Genomic DNA, 17,320 nt, shown 5'->3' on the forward strand with positions numbered 1-17,320 from the left:
TCTGTCTCAGGGTCACCCAGCAGGGCAGGGCAAATTCAGGGCTAGGACTTGGCCTCTTGCCTCCTAGCTCAGGGATGCCCTGGAAGTGCAGGAGACAGGGAAGCCTGGTCAGAGGGAAAGTCATAGGCTAGACATGACCTGTGCATGGCACACTTTGGGTAAAACCCTTCCCAAGCATCCTTGCCCTTGGAAGGAAGACATAGGTCCCCACAATCTGGATTTTAAGGCCTAGCACAGACTGGTCTCTGCTGATGTCTCAGCCTTTTCTCTCCGTACCCCTACAATGGGGCCATTCTTAGTGACTCACTATTCCTGAAATATTGCAGCTCTCCTCAGACCTCCTTGCCTTTGCTTACACTGCCCATGGAATTCTCACTAGTATGGCTTATGGCTCAGTCCAGATGGCGCCTCCTCCAGGAAGCACTCCCTGACAACCCCAAGGCTGCCAAGAACCTCTGTGTTTACCTTTGCCCCGGTTCTGACTATATGCGTGATGCTGTCTGGGTCAGAGCCTGTCCCTACCTCTGTTCCTAACGTCAGGGAGTTGATCCAGGGCAGGGCAGGGCAAGGCCAGAGCCTCAGCCATTGCCTTTTCTCCAGCCTCATTCATAATCAGAGGTGGACTCAGGAAGGACTTGTGGGATGAGTGTGGCCACTGAAGACAGCTCTGGCCCACAGGCCCTGGCATGAGGCCCCTCTGGCCCCTAAGCTGCCCACAGGATGGGCATCAATTTTTCACAAGGGCCCATTCAGAGGCACTGGGGTATTTGATCTTCTGCCCATGACACTGCCTGACACCTGAGCCCTGACCTCAGGGCTGGAGGCCCGGAGCTCTGGATACCAGAGGATATGTGGTCTTTCCTGAGAACTGCGCAGGCTGGGTGCCTGGCCGGGATGAGAATTCAAGAAGGGCCAGCAGACAGTTTTCCCTGGGTGCTGTCTGAAGAGGATTCCAGGGCCACTGTACTGACACTGGACATCAGGATGAGCCATGAGAGCGGGGGCAAGCTAGAGTTTTTATGAAAGTGCAAGGGCTTTAGAGGATGGCAAGGGGGTAGAATTTAAGGCCCATCCATTAGGAAAACTACAAGGTATGCATTTTATTTCTAAGAATAAGAGCTAGACCCTGCTCAAGTTCATTGCTTTTCAAATTGACAATTGACAGTATTTGTATTTCTAAGCCCATGCCTGATTCCATCCTGTCCCCACAACAATCCTGTCTGGTGGGGTGTCGTACTCCCGGGTCACAGATGAGAAACTTGGGCATACAGAAGGGAAGTGACTTCTCTGAGGAGAGAGATAGGAGTGTCAGAGAGAGACCAAAGGAGGCCGAGAGACTGGAACAGGACTTCTGCACTCTCTCTGCCACCCTAGCACGCCTGGTCCTAGGATGCTCCCCAGCCCCAGCCCCAGCTCAGAGACAGTTCGACGGATATAGTTCTCCCTGGTCCTTTCCTTCTCCAAGGTACAAATCTCCATCTTCCCGAGCTCAGGACAATTTCACTGAATGGCCGCTGTGGTGGAGCCCCCGGGAGTGGCAGGAAATGCACGAGCAAGTGGCTGTAGGGCAGGGCCTCCTCCCAAATCCAAAAGACCCTATCCCAGTGCCAGGACAAGGGCAGCCCATCCTTACCTGAGTCCCAGCTGCACACTCTCAGTGTCCCACCAGCCTGGCTGCAGCTGCTCCTGCACGGAGAACTCAGAAAGCTGGGGTCACGGGTCTGGCACAGTCTGCAGATATGCTGCCCCTGCTGGGTCTTACCCGACAGCTTGCCCTGGATCTCTCTCTCTCTCCCTCTCTCTCCCTCTCTCTTTTTCTCCTGTTTTTTTCTGCCCAGGCGGCTGTCCAGCCAGCACTTCCACCCTCCCCTTTCACTCCAGCGTCTTCTCCCAGGAGGCGGAGTCCAAGGGGGCCTCCAAGGTCTGGGTGTGGTGACATCAACCTGGGGGGCGGGCTGTGCTGGGACTACTGTCCAGAGGCTGCTCCCGGCTCTGCACAGAGCGCCACCAGCCAACAGGGAGGCAGGGACATTGCAGTCTCTGGCTGTGCTGCAGACACGTGTGGGGCCCAGGGCCACACACAGAGGCCTCAGGTGTCTCCTGTCATTTGCTGTACCACTACCTGCTGCCTCAGCACCTAGCAGGAAACCTCATTCTAACCTAACTTGGTCACTGATTTGCTGGAGTCTCCTCCCAGCCACTGTCCCCCATGACACTGTTTCAAACTCCGACAAGGCCTGGCCAGGCCAGCAGGGCAATGCTGAGTGAGCAGTGTCCTGGCACCCTCTCCCCTTCCTGCACACCCCCTCCCGTGCCCCAGACCACGTCCCTCCAGGTGTCCCCCTGAAGCTCATCAACTCAGTGTTGACCCCGTGACTTGTTCCTTTATCATCTAGAAACCTTGCCCAACCAGCTAACTACATTCGCACAGTGAGCAGTTGAGCACATATAGCCATGCTCCACTGCTTTGAAACTTGTCGAGTTTGGCACTTGACACATTTTGATGTGAAAATTGTGTCCCAGTACTTGTTGTTTATCTGGCGCTGGATGGACAAGCTAGAATTTGTCGGACTCGCTACCGTTTCGGCCACTGTTTGGCAATCATCACACCTCTCAGAACCAATTAATGGTACCACTGCGGTTTTCTCAGAACCAAGGTACCACTGCGGAGGCAGCCTCACATACAATGGGACAAAGTGAAATGTGTAATTGGAAGGGGTGCACAAATCTTTATTACGCTGGCAGACAAGGGGTGGAGAGGGCCAGCAGCGCCCCCTGCTGGGCAGAGGCTCCACAGGGAGCTAGGCTCAGTGTGACGGATCATTTTGGGAGGCATTCTCTGCTGGGCCTGGCTCCCTCAGATTCGCAATGCCCCGGTGCACATTTGTTGGAGACTGTTACAAAGTAGCTCTGAGCTACTTTGGATTTAATATTAACCAATTGGCTTTCCATGTTTACTTCTGAGTTGTCTGAAGCTTAGACACCTTGTCTATCGATGGGCAGTGGACTCATAGTAAGTAAACCTCTATGAGTCACTGGCCACCCCTGAGGCCTGTATTGGCCTCTGAAGCTGTGGAACCTCAAAGGACAAGACAAGGCCACAGCTGAGGATGTCTGGCTCCAACCCCAATGAACTTAAAGGAGACTGCAGCTGCAGGCATCTCACTCCTGCTGTGAAGGCCTTCCTGGAGATAACATAGTTCTCCTAAATTAACATAATGTATTACTTGGAAAAGCCCAGCCCAGATTCCAGTGTTTTCTTGAGTATCTTCCTCCTTTGAAAATCAAATAAATACAGGCTGCCCAGACAAGTCTTCGTCTAAACTCCGAGAATATCATCTGTAAGAGAGTGAGACCCTCCTGGAGCCCTGAAATCATTTCAATCATCTCATTTATTTAAGCCTTCACCATCCTCTCACTTGGGAGATTGAGGGCCTCATCAGCCCGCAATAACTAGGGGTTACTTAACCCAATACACATTAGCCCAGGGACCTTGGCAGGAGTCACTCCAAAACAGTCTCCACCTCTGGACCTCACTTTCAGCTGATTACTTAGCAGTAGAGCTCCTCAAAACCACTTTTCTCAAAGGCTTCAGGCTGGGCAGCACAAGTGGCCTGGACCCACACAGATGGGGAAAATGAGGCTCTGATTGGAGCACAGGTGCCCACAGCCTACGGTAATAACTGGGTAGACCACCAGAGGGAGCTGTTCGGCCAGAGGTTGGTGGGGTGGGAAGGCTGTGAAGTTGGTCTCAGATCCCATGATAACTACTGCACTTCCTGGACACCCGCCATGACCCAGGCAGTCTGCTAAACAGGCCAGATAGTTCACTTCTCACACTCCCAAGAAGAAAGCTAGAAATCTGTCCATGCTGTTTTGTGATAACAGAACACGTGAGACAGGGTAATTCCTTAGAGGCTAAGCATGGCTGTTTTGGAGGCTGAAAAGTCCAAGCCTGGGGGCCACTTCAGGCAGTGGCCTCACGCCGTGTCATGGTTTGGCAAAAGATGGCGTGGAGCCATGAACTGTGCATGGAGTGAGCTCAGACAGGTGTGGCTGCCTCGCTTCCCAGCAACCTGTTCTCCTGGGCACCAATCCAGCCTCACAAAAGGCCATTTATTCCTTCCCAATCACCTCTCGCTAGGCGCCTCTACTTAAGGTTCTCGCATCCTTCACTGCTGTCCCATTGGGGACCAGGCTTCCAGCACAATCGCCTTGCAGGACACCACATCCGAACCAAGAACCAGTCTGGGTTCACTTTGCCCTCTTCCCTCACGCATGCTCTCCCCCCACCCCCAGCCTATCACTGAGGTCTGCCGACTCTGCCTTCCAAGTCCCGGCCTCATCCCTCCTCACAGCTCTGCTCTGGTCTCCCTGTGCCCCTCAAGCCCATCTCCTCTTCCTGTGGCTCTCTATGTGGCTGCCTATTTCACTGGGGCAGGGCTTAGGCCTCCCTTGACCTCGCAGACTAAAAGACCCCCAGCAAGTCCTCTACTGCCCTCAGGAACGCTGTGCAGGGCTCGGCTGGGTCAGAGCATCTGTGTTAGTTTTTCCCAGTAGCCCATGGACTGGTTCAGGGCAGGGACTGTTTCCTGTCTCCCTAGAGCTCAGAGTCCTGTGCCAATTGGCTGCATGAAAGAGTGACTGAGGAGCCCACTGATCTCAGCCTATAGGAACTTGCTGGTCCCTCAGACCAAAAGACAGTCATCTATCCTGCCCCCGCCCCGGGACAGACAGACACAAGAAAGTCTTACTGGAATTGTAGTAACATTTATTCTGAGAAGCAAGCTGGCTTCCTCTCCCCCTAACCCCATGGGGGCCCCTGAGAGTGGTGCCTAGGTCCGAGTGGTGCGGGCTGCAGGTTCCCTGGGTGATAAGGTGAACAAAATAATTGCTCTCCTTGACCCACCCTCCATCCTCACCTACCCAGTCCCCAAGGACTCCTGGGGACAGAAATCCCAGCCCAGCCAGGAGCCAGCCTGGCCTACCTAGAGGGCTGTTGTACAGTTCTGCTGGGGGTGGGAGGCACACCTGGCCCCCAGGCTGAAGCCCACACTAGCTTGCCACCTGGTCCTGATTTGCCCCTGTATCCCAGGGAGATATGGCTGAACAAAAGACCGTAACAGCCCCAGAGGCCCAGGCTGGCTTACCTAGTGCTCACCTCTCCAGCCCTGACTCAGGAGTCCTGATTTCGAGTAGATATTGAAAAGTGGTGATTACGTGAATGTGTACATAGTGTGTAAGCATTCAGAGATATACACGGAGATGGGGTATCCCCTGCCCTTACACAGCACTTGCTAGCGAGAGTGCTGACAAATAGGAACCAACTTTGCAGAGGGAGAAATAGAGGCACAGGAGGTTTAAGTGACTTGTTCTTGGTCATGTGCAGAGTTCCAGTCCCAGGTTCTCGAGGAAAGCTGTGGCTCATGAAAAGGAATCCTCTTGTGCTCCTTTCCTTCGGGTCCTGGCCCCTGCTGTGGCCCAGGGCCAGGATCCAGGAACACAACCAGCCATGGAACAAGGAGGCAAAATCAGGATCCAGCACTTCCAGCCAGGTCACCGGCCCACACTTCAAGGTCTGGAGTCAAAGTTCAGGTTCCCAAAAGGAATTCCTGCTCTTGAACCAAATGCACTTCTCATTTGCTTGCTGTGTTGGGTCTGGAAGACCAAGGCGGGCACTGAGAAGACCCTAAGTGGATCAGGGCACCAGCAGGCAACAGTTCTCCAGGGACACAGTTGGCACTAGCCAACAGATGTCCAGATACACATACGTTTATCATCACCTTCCTGCAGACCACCTGGGAGAAGGTTTGGTTTCGTCCACATCTCTCCCCAGGTGAGGTCAAAATAAAATCAGAAGACCAGCAACGCTAGAGTTCAAGGAAGAAGAAGAGGGTTCAGGGTTTCCTTTAAAAAACCCTGCTTAAAATTGATTTCTAAAGCAGAAAGAATAGAAAACAGTGAGGACTAAAAAGAACATTTTGGTCCAGGCAGCAAGAGCACTGGCCTCCTCAGCTCTTTGGGGGAATGTTGGCAGAGGGGCCTCTGGTCAGGCAATGAAGCTGCCTGTCTCCTGCCATGCCCACCAGGTGACATGATCCCAGGGCTGGCACCACCCACTCCAGAGTCCTTTCTCCTAGGAGCCTTGCGGCAGAGGGGAGCACTGCTCCCCCATGGGTCCCCCTCGCCCCTCTGCCCACCTGACACCCTAGCTGGGCACATTCCTTTCCACATCAGGTAGTGGAGGCAGGCAGTGCCCCCTCCTCACCCATGGCTGCGCTCTTTCCAGAGACCTCAGACCAGGGACTGTGGGTGACACCAGAGCTTGGAGTAAGCTGGCAGCTGCAGCTTCTCTCTGAGAAGACTCGAGGGCAGAGGCCGGGCCCAAGGCGGAGACGAGCTCCACTCCTCTGGAGCCTCTTGGACGTTGCTTACTCATTTGCCAAATCTCTACAGAATGAATACATGGATGGGTGAGTGGACAGGATTAGAGAATGAACAAATACCACCCACACATTTCCCAAATTCTAGCCTGAGCAGGAACCCAGCAGGTGCCTGGCAAGTCCTTTCAAGGTGGCTTGAAAACCAGGTGTAGGTCCCACAGGAAGGGCGGTCTGGGAAACTAGAGTGGACCGGGGAAACGAAGGGCTGGAATGGGGCTTGGGGACATGGCAGTTTGTGTGTAAACAAGTGACATCTTCTTGGCACTCCTCGGCAGACAGCAGAGCCTTGGGGAAATATTTTCAACGGATAGAGTCCCTTAAGAGCGGTGACAGCTGGGGTGGGGAGGGCTATTTTAAATCTCAGGCAGGAAGACGCCCTCATAAGAAGGGAATGCTTTGGGGTCCTCAGGATACTGAGGCTCTGAGGGGTGCAGAGATCTCCCAAGGTCACACAGCAAGTCAGAGGGAGAATGGGAAAAGGACCCCAGTGTCTTGGCTCCCGTGCTGGTCCCAGGTCTCCTGGTGTGGACATGCAGGTGGTAGTCAGAATTTTGGGGGCCAGGTAGACAGGCAAGTGTCAGATAGCGGTGAGGGAGGCACTGCTGACGATGTGCACAGCAACGGTGCCCGGCAAGTCGCTGGGCTGCCGACGACTGCGGTCTCGCAGGTGGAGGGTATGCAGGGCCTGCAGGTCATCAGGTTCAGCCTTCAGCTGTACTTGGCCCAGGAACTCATCCTTCAGGATACGGTGGTTCCAGATCTGGGAGGAGACAGAGGACCGTGGGAGCGACCATCCCTGAGACCAGGAATACAACTTTGGTGGATGCTGGTGGTGGTTCCAGAATCACCCCCAGAGTGTGGGCCTGGCAGGGACAAGAGCCTGGGTTGTCTTCCTCTCTATGAGCCTTGGCCAAGGATGTGCCCCTTCCAGAGCCTTGGGCTCCCCATCTGTCAAAGTGCTCTTCCATTCATAAAGATTATTAGCTCTGCTGTTGACCTTGGGTGAACTTGGACAAGTGACCTTCCCCACCCGCCCTAGGTTCCCCATCACTAATATGAGGGTTGGATTTGCCCCCTGGGTCCTTCTAGCCCCAATAGCTATGGGTCTGTGATTTGACCCAGTGGGACCCAGAGTTAAGAAAACTTGGAAAATCTACAGTGGCTCCCCTGGGGTCCCCAAGTGTTTGTTTACAGATGGTTTCTCACCCAGAGAGATGCTGCTCTGGGCCTGGGGGACAGAGAGCTTCCTGCTAATGAGCTCAGAGTCATCGTGCACCAGCCACCTTGGCCTGAGAGGAGAAGGAAGGCTGTGTCCAAGGACAGTGGCTTTCTAGCCCCTGCTCCAGGCTCTTAGGAAACAACCACAGCCCATACCATCTCAGCAGCCCTGTCCACATGATCCGTCCACAGAGGACTCTAAGGAACAGCTCCCAAGGCTTTGGGCAAGGCCATCGGAGGTGACCAACGTACCCAGCCAGGAGACTGACCCTGCTGGGTCTCTGAATCACACTGGCTACTCCAGCCCCATGCACAACCCTGATGCTGGTGCAGCAGGAAATGTATGCAAGAGAATACCAAAGCCATGCTGGGAGTGAGGGACAGACCAACAACCAGAGCCTAGCACCCCTGGGTCCCTGTCAAAGGCTCTTCTTCCCTGCTCCTGTGGACGCACCTGGACAGTGATGGGCTGGCCCGGCTTCTTGCGGTAGAAGATGCCTTTCACATTGTACTCGGGCGTTGAGGTCCCTTTCTGCACAAGCGAGTGAACTTTTTCCCCCTCACACTTGATGATCACGTAAGAGTTGGCCCCTAGAGACGCAGTGAGAGCTAGGGTGAGGGTGGGCTGAAGGATGGCCTGGGGGCTACGGATGTCTGGGAGGTGAGACACCTACCTGGCCTCAGTCATGCAAGGGAAAGCAAAGGTTGGAGCCCCACCTACCACATGGCCCCTGAACTTAAACAGACAGGCGGGCTAGTAATCTCTGGCTTCCAGGCCTTTACCGCTGTCCAGAGCACCTCTTCACCAGGCTTCATACCCTGATATCTTTTCAGCCTGCAGAAGCCCTCCCTGAGCACTCGTGCCACGTGTCTGTTCCATGATCTGACCTCCCCACATGCAGGACGCTACCAGGGCAGGCAGTAGACCTACTCCTGTCTTTGTGCCCATGTCCCCCCACTGGATGCCAGAAAAGTTTTGCTGACCACTAGGTGAGCAGGAGAGCTCTGGAGGCTGAGGCTGCTCTGGAATGAGGGGCCCGGGGCAGCTACCCACAGAACCAGGGCCTTTCCTGGTAAGCTCACCTGTCGTGGAGTCCTTCAGGCCTGCAGCTCCCAGGACATGGACTTGGGTCACTCGCTGGGGGTAGCCACACAGGGAGCTCCAGCAGGTGCGGGGGGGCTCATCCAGGCGCAGCTCTCTGATGGGGAGGGGTGACGGGTGCCAAGAAGACAGGTGAAGACGGGTTCTAATAGTGACATCAAGTATGGGTCCCACACCAAGGTGGGGAGGGCAGTATGGGACACCCAGCAGGGATGGGGATGGTTTCAGCAGCGCCTGGGTCCCCAGAGCCAGTTCCCACCCCATGGGATAGGGCATAATGGCAGCAAGACCCCAACCCTGGAATGAGGCCAGGCAGATGGTGGGTGGTCACCACGACCACTGGCCTCAGACAACCCTTCTAGCTTTGATCTTCATTTTCATATGAAAAGGGAGCAGTCAGGCCTCCTGCTCAGGGGCAGGGAACAATGAAACGAGGTGAGTAAAGCTTTTTTGTAAATGGGGAAGTGCAGTATACCTGACCCACTACTCCTAAGGGCTGGGATAGGAGCGCAGGGGAGGGGAGAGGAAGGAGAGGGACACAGGGTCAGGCCGGGAGGGCTGGGCTCCATGCCTCAGGTAGACATTCAGCACCACTTGGCTGAGCCCTTTGGGGCCCAGTGTGAACTGTGCGCCACCAACCCTGGCCCCACACAGCCCCACACACCGGCAGTGGGAGGGCACATCTGTGAAGACGCGGAGCAGGAACTCGCCAGTGTGGCCTGGCTCGAAGGTGGTGGGGATGATGACGTAGCGGCCCTCAGGCTGGTCCGTGCGTAGGAAGACGCTGCGGGAATTGATGTAGATGGAGCTGGCGGCCTTGTGCTGCAGGCTGTGCATGCGGTACTGGCGATTCTCTTCCACCTGCAGGAAACACAGGGGCTGGGCCACGTGCAGCCCCCACTGCATCCAGCCCACCCATCTGCCCCTTGCCGGAATCCATGCAAGTGAGCTATCCAGAACACGCAAAGAGATTAGCGTTAGCTGCGGGCTGGGCTGAAGGGGAGGAGGGTCACGGAATTGGGCGATGATGGCCTACGGCAGCAGGAGGGCGATAAAAAATTTCCAAAATTGTATGTGGTAATGGTTGTGCAACTCTGACGACACTAAAGGCACGAGGTTATATACTTTAAATGGGTGAGTTGGGCAATCTACGAATTATACCTCAAAGAAAGCTATTAAAGAAGGACAGCAAAGCTGGCAGTGGTGGCACACAGCTGTAACCCCAGTACTCTGGGGGCTGAGGCAGGCAGATCGCAAGCTCAAGACCAGCCTGGGCAACAAAGGGACTTGGTAAAACCCTTTCTCAAAAAAAAACAGTTTAAAAGAGCTAGGGATGCAGCTCAAGGCAAAGGCCTTAGGTTCAACCCCCAACACCCCCCACAAAAGAAATGTCCAAAGGACCCTAGTAAGTTCCTCTTTTTTCTGCAGTTCTGCTTTTGATGGTTTCAGTTACCTGGAGTCAACTCTGCACTGAAAAAATTAATTTAAAAATTCCAGCAGTAAACAATTCATACATTTTACATTTCACAATGTTCTTGAATACTGTGATGAAATCTTATACCATCCTGTTTCACCCCACTCAGGGTGTGAATCACCTTTTTGTCCAGCATATCCATGCCGCCCATATACACGACCTGCCCATTCTCACTAAGCAGCTGTGCTGTGATCAGTACAGTGAATAGGGTCTGGTATTTTCCTTAGCTCAGGCATCCACTGGGGGTCTTGGAACACCCCCCCCATAAGGGGGGAACCTACCGCATCATGACCTGGCTACGTCACAGCACAAATCCATGAAATGGCATCACCAGCTGCCAAGATATGCTACAAAGTTCTCAAAACAAGAGCCATAGAATGCCATAGTCACAATAGTGAAGGCCATGACATACCAAAGTCAAAACGAAGTGTCACATTAGCACACAAGCGTGCACCATCACAGTGATGAGCATAAACTGCCTTGACGTGACCCAGGACATCAAATGCCAGGACCCGGCATGGACCGAGCATTTCACATGTCCATGTGCTTCCCTCCAGTTCTGCAGGGGGGTGGTATGACAAATATGTGGGGTCCTGCTGGGCCAAATGTCACTACACGCTGGGTGTCACACATGGAAGTCCCATTTTTAGGTCACAGGGCGGGGCCAACAATGTGGCTGCCTGGCTCTGCCCAAGGATGCTCACCCGTGCACAGGAGGCCACAACACAGGGGCTGCAGGAGATGAGAGAGGCCCTGAGCCCTGAGGGAGGGACGTGGGGGAGCCACGCGGCACTCAGGGGATCCCAGAGCTCAGCCCCAGCAATAGCAACCCTCTTCCTAACCCACCCGACAGTCTATGCTGTGGGTCTCAGGCAGGAAGAAATCAGTCAGGCCCAGCAGGCTGGGTGCTCTGTGGGCACATGATGCATCTCCACGATGTTATCCAACGCAGCCAGGACAGCTGCAGTAAGGATGGTGACCAAGGTGTTCTCGAGTGCCCTCCCCAGGCCGGGAGCCCAAACTCCAGCTCCCTACACTCCTCACCCACAGCAGGGGTCCCCGCTGGCCTCACCTTGTAGATGTCAAAGCCAATGGCCAGGTTCTCGCCTTTGCCCTCCCTGCGGGTAGATCTTTTGGGCCGCTGCTGGATGCAGATCAGCACTTCATCTTCTGGCTTCTTGACCTCAAAGATGTACTGTAGGTTTGGCCAAAGAGACAGACACTGCCATGAGACCACGTCACAGATGAACTCAGCAGCCTGGCCCCAGCCGCCATGCGCTGCCTGAGCTTGGCCAGTCCCATCAGCTCTCTGAGCCTCACCTCTCCTCTGTGACATGGGGCCGCTAATGCCTACGACAGCTACGCTGTACGAAGACTGGGAGAACTCGGGAAATAATGGATGCTCAGCCCACAGCCTGGCACACAGCTGGTGCTCAATAAAGGCACATCAAGCAGTTGCCATGGGTTGGGACATGGACTGTGGCCAAGATCCTCAGGAACCAGCAGAATCACGCTGTTGTAGAAACAAAGGGTATGATTCCCAGCCTGGCCTCTGAGACTCTGGGCAAGATGCTCAAGTTTCCTGAGAGCCAGTTTCCTTATTTTTCACCATCTACAGGTCCAATTGTAAAGCTGGGCTTCATCACCCCCAGAGAGGCCAGTGTGTCCGCCCCACTGTACAGATGGGTATGCGGAGGCCCAAGGACAAACAGGGAGGCATGCAAGGCCATGCCGGGAGCCTACGGTCGGACACCGGTGGGGGCCCCCACACGTGTGCAGGGGAAGGGTGGGGGTCCCCGAGCACGCCCACCTGTGGGTTCTGGAAGAATGTGTCTTTGTGGTTGATGCAGCCCCCGCTGCGGTTCCGCCACGGGTCCTCGTGCTGTGTCCAGGCCCCTCGCAGCCGGGCCTCCTCCCATGTCTTGTGGATGCTCAGGTAGGACGTGTTGAGGAGGCGGCACTTGATGATGTCCGTGAAGTACTGGCACATGTCCTCGAAGGTCATCCTGGGCACGGGGCAGGCCACGTGAGGCGGCTCCCAGGCCCGCCTGCCCGCCTACGCCACGCGCTCTGAACCCCAGCCACGTGGCACCACACAGACCCTGAACCCCTTTCGGCCTCAACTTCCTCATGTGTAAAATGGCAATGAATCTGCCAACAGTGCCTGTCTCACAGCGCTAGCATAGGAATTAACCCGTCTACGCCAAAGATGGCAGTGTTTTGAATGTTTGCATGAAATTCATGTACGTTACCTAGAAAAACTCAAGGAACAAGAATTTGAAGAGAAAAAATTGTATTATATTCCCTTGTTACGGGTGTTCCAAAGAGGGAACACTAGGCGTTGAGGGGTTAAGCGGGCCAATAAACACAGCGCGACTTTCCTTTCGGCAGACACTGGTGGGGGTTGGCTCTGGCTGCCGCAGCCAGTGTTAAAAGTATCAAGAACGAATGCGTACAGCCCTCTACAGCATATAAAGCCTGTTTCTACCCACAGGCTTTCGCATCTGGTCTGAGGCCTCGATTTAAACACGGTGCGCACCCCATGGTAAGGCTGTGGCCGTGGCCTGGGCGCAGGGTCAGCAGACGCTATGCATGCCTCCAGGATCCCGTGCGTGAAGGGCCGCAGGAGGCAACCCTTTCCATGGAGGAGGGGTTTGGCTATGTTTTAATTCAACTGACCCCTAAGCCAGATTGGACAAGGTGAATCTTGCCCACAGGGGCAGAGGCCAGGGGACCTGGGTGGCCCGCAGCAGCTTCCTGGTGCCTGCAGGAGGGGTCCTCGATGGGGTGCCAGGATCACTGCCATCTGCCCTGTTCTCTGGGGCCTACAGCATCTGCCTCACACAGGGTACCCCTTACCTGCCAGGGTGACCAGTCTCCCAACCAAGTGTTCTGCTGAAGGTGACACCGAGCATGGCACAGAGATGGTACAGAGCACAGTGAACGAGCGCAGGCAGGCTGTCCCAGAGCAGCCCCTGGGCTCCTTAATCTCAGCTGCTGCCCTCTCCCCTCTCCCTCCCCACACCCCCAGTTCCCTGCTTTTCTGAACTCCCTCTTCCCAGACTGCGAGAGGGGCACTCCCGCACCCAGCCAGGTCCCTGCAACCCGTCTCAGCTTTGGAACGAGTTCCTGTATGGGGCCTCTCTTCGCCACTGCCTCCTCCTGGCATCACACTGCCAGCTGCCCCTGCCCTCAGGTCAGCCCCCACTTGCTGGCATCCTGGGCTTCTTGCCAAGAGCTCGGTCTGGGGCCAGAGCAGCCAGGCGGGGGGGGGGGGGCAATTGCTTCTCAGCCTTTTGGCTAAGATCAAGTGCAGAGCAGCCGGGGGTGCCCTCAGGAAAGGGCCCATTACTGCCCAGCTCATTTTACAGAAACTGAGGCTCAGAGATGGTGTGACTCACCCAAGGCCACACAGCAGGCTGGTGATGGGGCTGTGCTGGAGCCCTGCCTCCCAAGCTCCCTGCGCCCCTGCCAGTGCTCCCCGCAGGCACTGCCAGAGCACTCACCAGAACTCGCCGTCGTCCTGCACAGTCACCCCCATCTTTTCCCGCTCACTCTTGCTCACCTTCTGCCACTCCTCTGAGCTGGGAGAGGGGAGGAAGCAGCGTAAGAGGCGCAGGCCCCACCAGCACTTTCCAGCAGGGTAAGGAGGCTGGCGGACAGCCAGACCCAGGCCACCCTGGGGGTTAGGGACACGGGGGCCACACCCAGCCTGCTGTGCCCCTCCCACAGGGAACTGTGGGCTGTCCTGGTCCAGGCCAGGAGGTCTGGAAGCGAAGCGGCAGACCAGGAATGGAGGGGGAGAGCCTGACCCCCCAGACGGGACACCTTTGCTAGGGGTGAGCACTGCCCCACTCCGGGCCTCCTCCTGCAGGGCTCACAGCATCAGCCCCACACACTCACGGCCGGAGGCTGGCAGCCTGCACATCCCTGCCCGCTGTGCCTGTTCCCTTCAGCGAGGTCCCTATCGCCTCCAGGCCTCTGCCTTTGCCAGAAACTCCACTCCCCACCCCACTCCAAACTCAGTCTCCCTCCTCTTCCTGATGCCATCCTCCCCGCATCCTTCAGAACCCGCCCCAGTACCACCTCTTCCAGGAAGCCCGCCCATCCTTTCCTATCCCTGGGCCTCACGTGTCACTCCAGGGCCCATTCCACTCCCGCTCGCCCCAGGGGTTGCGCAGGCGGATCATGTCCAACTTCTCCGACTTGAAGAAGGCCAGCAGGCCATGGCCCAGGCGCACCTTGCGCACGTCGGTGACGGCATATGCATGGCCCTTCACCAGGCCACATGCCAGGCGTGCCTCCATGTCAGCTGCTGTCACTGCCTGTGGGAGGAACCAGGTGCTCAGAGAAGCAGGGACAGCCTGGAACCCTAAAGTCCTATAGGCATTGCCCCCTACAGGGAGGAAAGGGAACTGCATCCGCCCACCAGGGTAGACCTTGCGGGCTGTGATTGAGGACAGTGCTGTATTCACAGATTTTACAAACCCCTGCCACCAGCAGTGTGTGGGAAGGGAAGCGCCCACCCTGGGGACAGCTCCACAGTGTGTCAGGGCCAACTTGCCCGGGCTCAGGTGACTGCTAAATATTCAGGAATTCTAAGAACTGGCTATTAAGGCATTGGTACCTGGAAAGTGACTGTGATAGGAATGTTCACACCACTGAAATCAGGCCTTTTCTTTTTCTGGAGAACCAGTTTATCAAGCACCATAGGACCGGCTCTACCTGGGTTCAAATCCTATCTACACTACTTGGATTCTCATTAGAACCCAAGCAATTAATGTTAATGAATTCAGATGAACCTCTTGTGGCACTGACCCAGGGCCCGCCTGCCACAGGGGCTCTAGCTGCCCCCTAGCTTGATGCCTCACAGCTTGACTGAGGGACCTCAGATGAGGTGGCCGGGGGCCTGAGAGGGTCAGAAGAGAGGATGTTGGATGCACAGTGTTGGGGGCACAGCATGGCTCCCGTCCCCCCGACTGGTAGTCCAGATTACAAGCTGACTTCACAGCCACCTCCTGAGTCTCCCACTCAGGGTTGGAGAGCACAGAGGCTGCCTCAGGCCTGCTGAGTTCTCACCTTGATGGAGGCGCTGATGAGGCCTCCCCGGCTGTGCACCTTTAACACTCGCTCAAACAGCTGGTTCCTCTTGGCCTCGTCATTGGCAAAGTCACCCTCGGTCAGGTCGATGGGCTCAGAAACGCCACCTGTGAAGTCCACCAGCGCATCTGCTGTGTTGCCTCCATCCAGGGCCTGATAGCAGCCCGCCAGCCTGGGAAACAATGTGGAAAGAATTCCGGGCTCATGCTCCCCAGCCAGAAGAGAGACTTTCAAGACTCAGAGAGGTCAAGCGAACTGCCAAGGTCACACAGAAGGCCACAACATAGCCAACACTAGAGCCTGGCTGCTGACTCCCAGGCCAACATTTGCCCCAGTGATGCATACCATTTCATGGCTCAAATTTCTCTAGGCCTCAGCAGCTCTATCTTCACAAAGTAATCTAGCAATCTTCCCCAAAAAATCTAGCAAATCTTTTCAAAGCTCTGACATCGTTGGACACACCAAGTCTGGATGGTGATTTCTAATGATGTAAATCCAGAAATAACCTAAATGCCTAACAACAGGGAATGACTTTTAAAACTAATGCTGTAAATATACCCTGGAATATTAGACCTTCATAAAAGTACCTGGAAAAGAATTCCTGTAGTAGGGAAAACACTAGTGTTTGCTCGTTACGTTTGAAAGAGCAAAAGACCTGGATTCCTATTATGCTTCAAAGGTATACAGTAATTTATTTTAAAAATATTTATTGGCCTAAAGGAACCAATCATATGAAATCAGAGAGATCTGTGTTCCTGGGGTGGGATAGGGACGAACTTTAAAAAAAATTTATTGTGCATTACTATGTAATTACATAGTAGAGAATCAAAGATCTGAGAAGTGGAAAAAAATATAACAATACTACTCACACAAGTTGAAAATATATGCTCACAAAACAGCAACAAAATTTGGGTAAAGTGATCTACAAACAAAAATGCAGAGCCGGGGATATAGCTCAGTGCAAGGTCCTGAGTTCGATTCTCCATACCAAAAAAAAAAAAAAAAGCATCAAAGATGTTGAAAGAGCTCTCATTGGTAGGAGAGCAGAGGGGAAGGAGAACAGAAAGGGAAGAGGGTAAGTGGAGGCACAGGGCAGGGTGCTTTAAACAGCAATGCTGCTAGTTAATTCAAGACCCCCCAGAACAGGGAGGGAGGAGGCGGCAGGGGGAGGGGGACACTGATCCTCTTGCTTTCCTGTACTTCCTGGATTGACTCTTGCAGACATGCTTTCCTTTCTATAATTTAAGAAGTAGGGGCTGGGGATTTAGCTCAGGGGCAAAGCGCCTGCCTGGCAAGCACAAGGTCATGAGTTCGGTTCCCAGTCCTGAAGAAAAACCAAAAACCAAAAAAAAAAAAAAAAAAAAGAAGTAAATAAACATAAAAACAAACAAGTATAAAATGGTGCAGCCATCATGGCAAACAGTTTGGCAGTTCCTTAAGAAGCTAAACAGAACCACCTTTGAGCAAGCAACGCACTCCCAGGTACAAATTTTTAAAAGTGAAAGCAGAGGCTCAAACAGACATTTGCACACCCATGTTCACGGGAGCATTATTCACATGGCCGAAGTGTCCATCTGCTGATGAGCAGAGACAAAAAATGTAATGTACACATGCCGCGGAAGGGTACTCAATCATAGAAGAGAAGAGAAATCTTGATAGGTCCCAAAACATAGGCGGACCTTGAAGGCATCATGCTAAGTATAAGAAGCTGGACACAGCTGGACAAATACTGTAGGTTTCACTTACAGGAGGACTCAGAAATAGGCAGATTCACGGAAAGCAGAAGAGAGGGTGTCTGGACTAGGGGGGTTGGCAGGGACGGGTGAGGAAGTTACGTGTAAAGAGCAAGTTTCCCCGGGGGATTATGACAAAGTTTTGGATGCAGAGGGTGGTGGCGGTACACAGAATTGTGTTAATGACCTGCCACTAAGTTACAGGTTTGTGCACGGTTAAGATGAAAAATACTGTGTTACTTATGTTTTA

The 17,320-nt window shown here is 54.3% G+C and overlaps 1 protein-coding gene across 3 annotated transcripts in view; it reads right to left on the reverse strand.

Moving 5' to 3' along the window:
- Positions 1-4,750: 4,750 nt before the first annotated feature.
- The window catches only part of Capn5 (calpain 5), a 54,256-nt gene continuing 41,686 nt past the window's right edge, over positions 4,751-17,320 (reverse strand). For all 3 annotated transcript variants that reach the window (XM_005379845.2, XM_005379844.2, XM_005379843.2), the window contains exons 5-13: positions 15,317-15,509; positions 14,369-14,562; positions 13,744-13,821; positions 12,048-12,243; positions 11,310-11,432; positions 9,428-9,624; positions 8,745-8,860; positions 8,116-8,252; positions 4,751-7,203 (exon numbers count right to left, since the gene is read on the reverse strand). In XM_005379845.2, the coding sequence (XP_005379902.1) occupies positions 7,021-7,203; positions 8,116-8,252; positions 8,745-8,860; positions 9,428-9,624; positions 11,310-11,432; positions 12,048-12,243; positions 13,744-13,821; positions 14,369-14,562; positions 15,317-15,509 (1,417 nt within the window). In that variant the 3' untranslated portion in view covers positions 4,751-7,020. The remainder of the gene's footprint in view (positions 7,204-8,115; positions 8,253-8,744; positions 8,861-9,427; positions 9,625-11,309; positions 11,433-12,047; positions 12,244-13,743; positions 13,822-14,368; positions 14,563-15,316; positions 15,510-17,320) is intronic.

Source organism: Chinchilla lanigera, unplaced genomic scaffold, assembly GCF_000276665.1.
Source record: "Chinchilla lanigera isolate Chin_1 unplaced genomic scaffold, ChiLan1.0 scaffold00013, whole genome shotgun sequence".
In the NCBI taxonomy this organism is placed as follows: domain Eukaryota; kingdom Metazoa; phylum Chordata; class Mammalia; order Rodentia; family Chinchillidae; genus Chinchilla; species Chinchilla lanigera.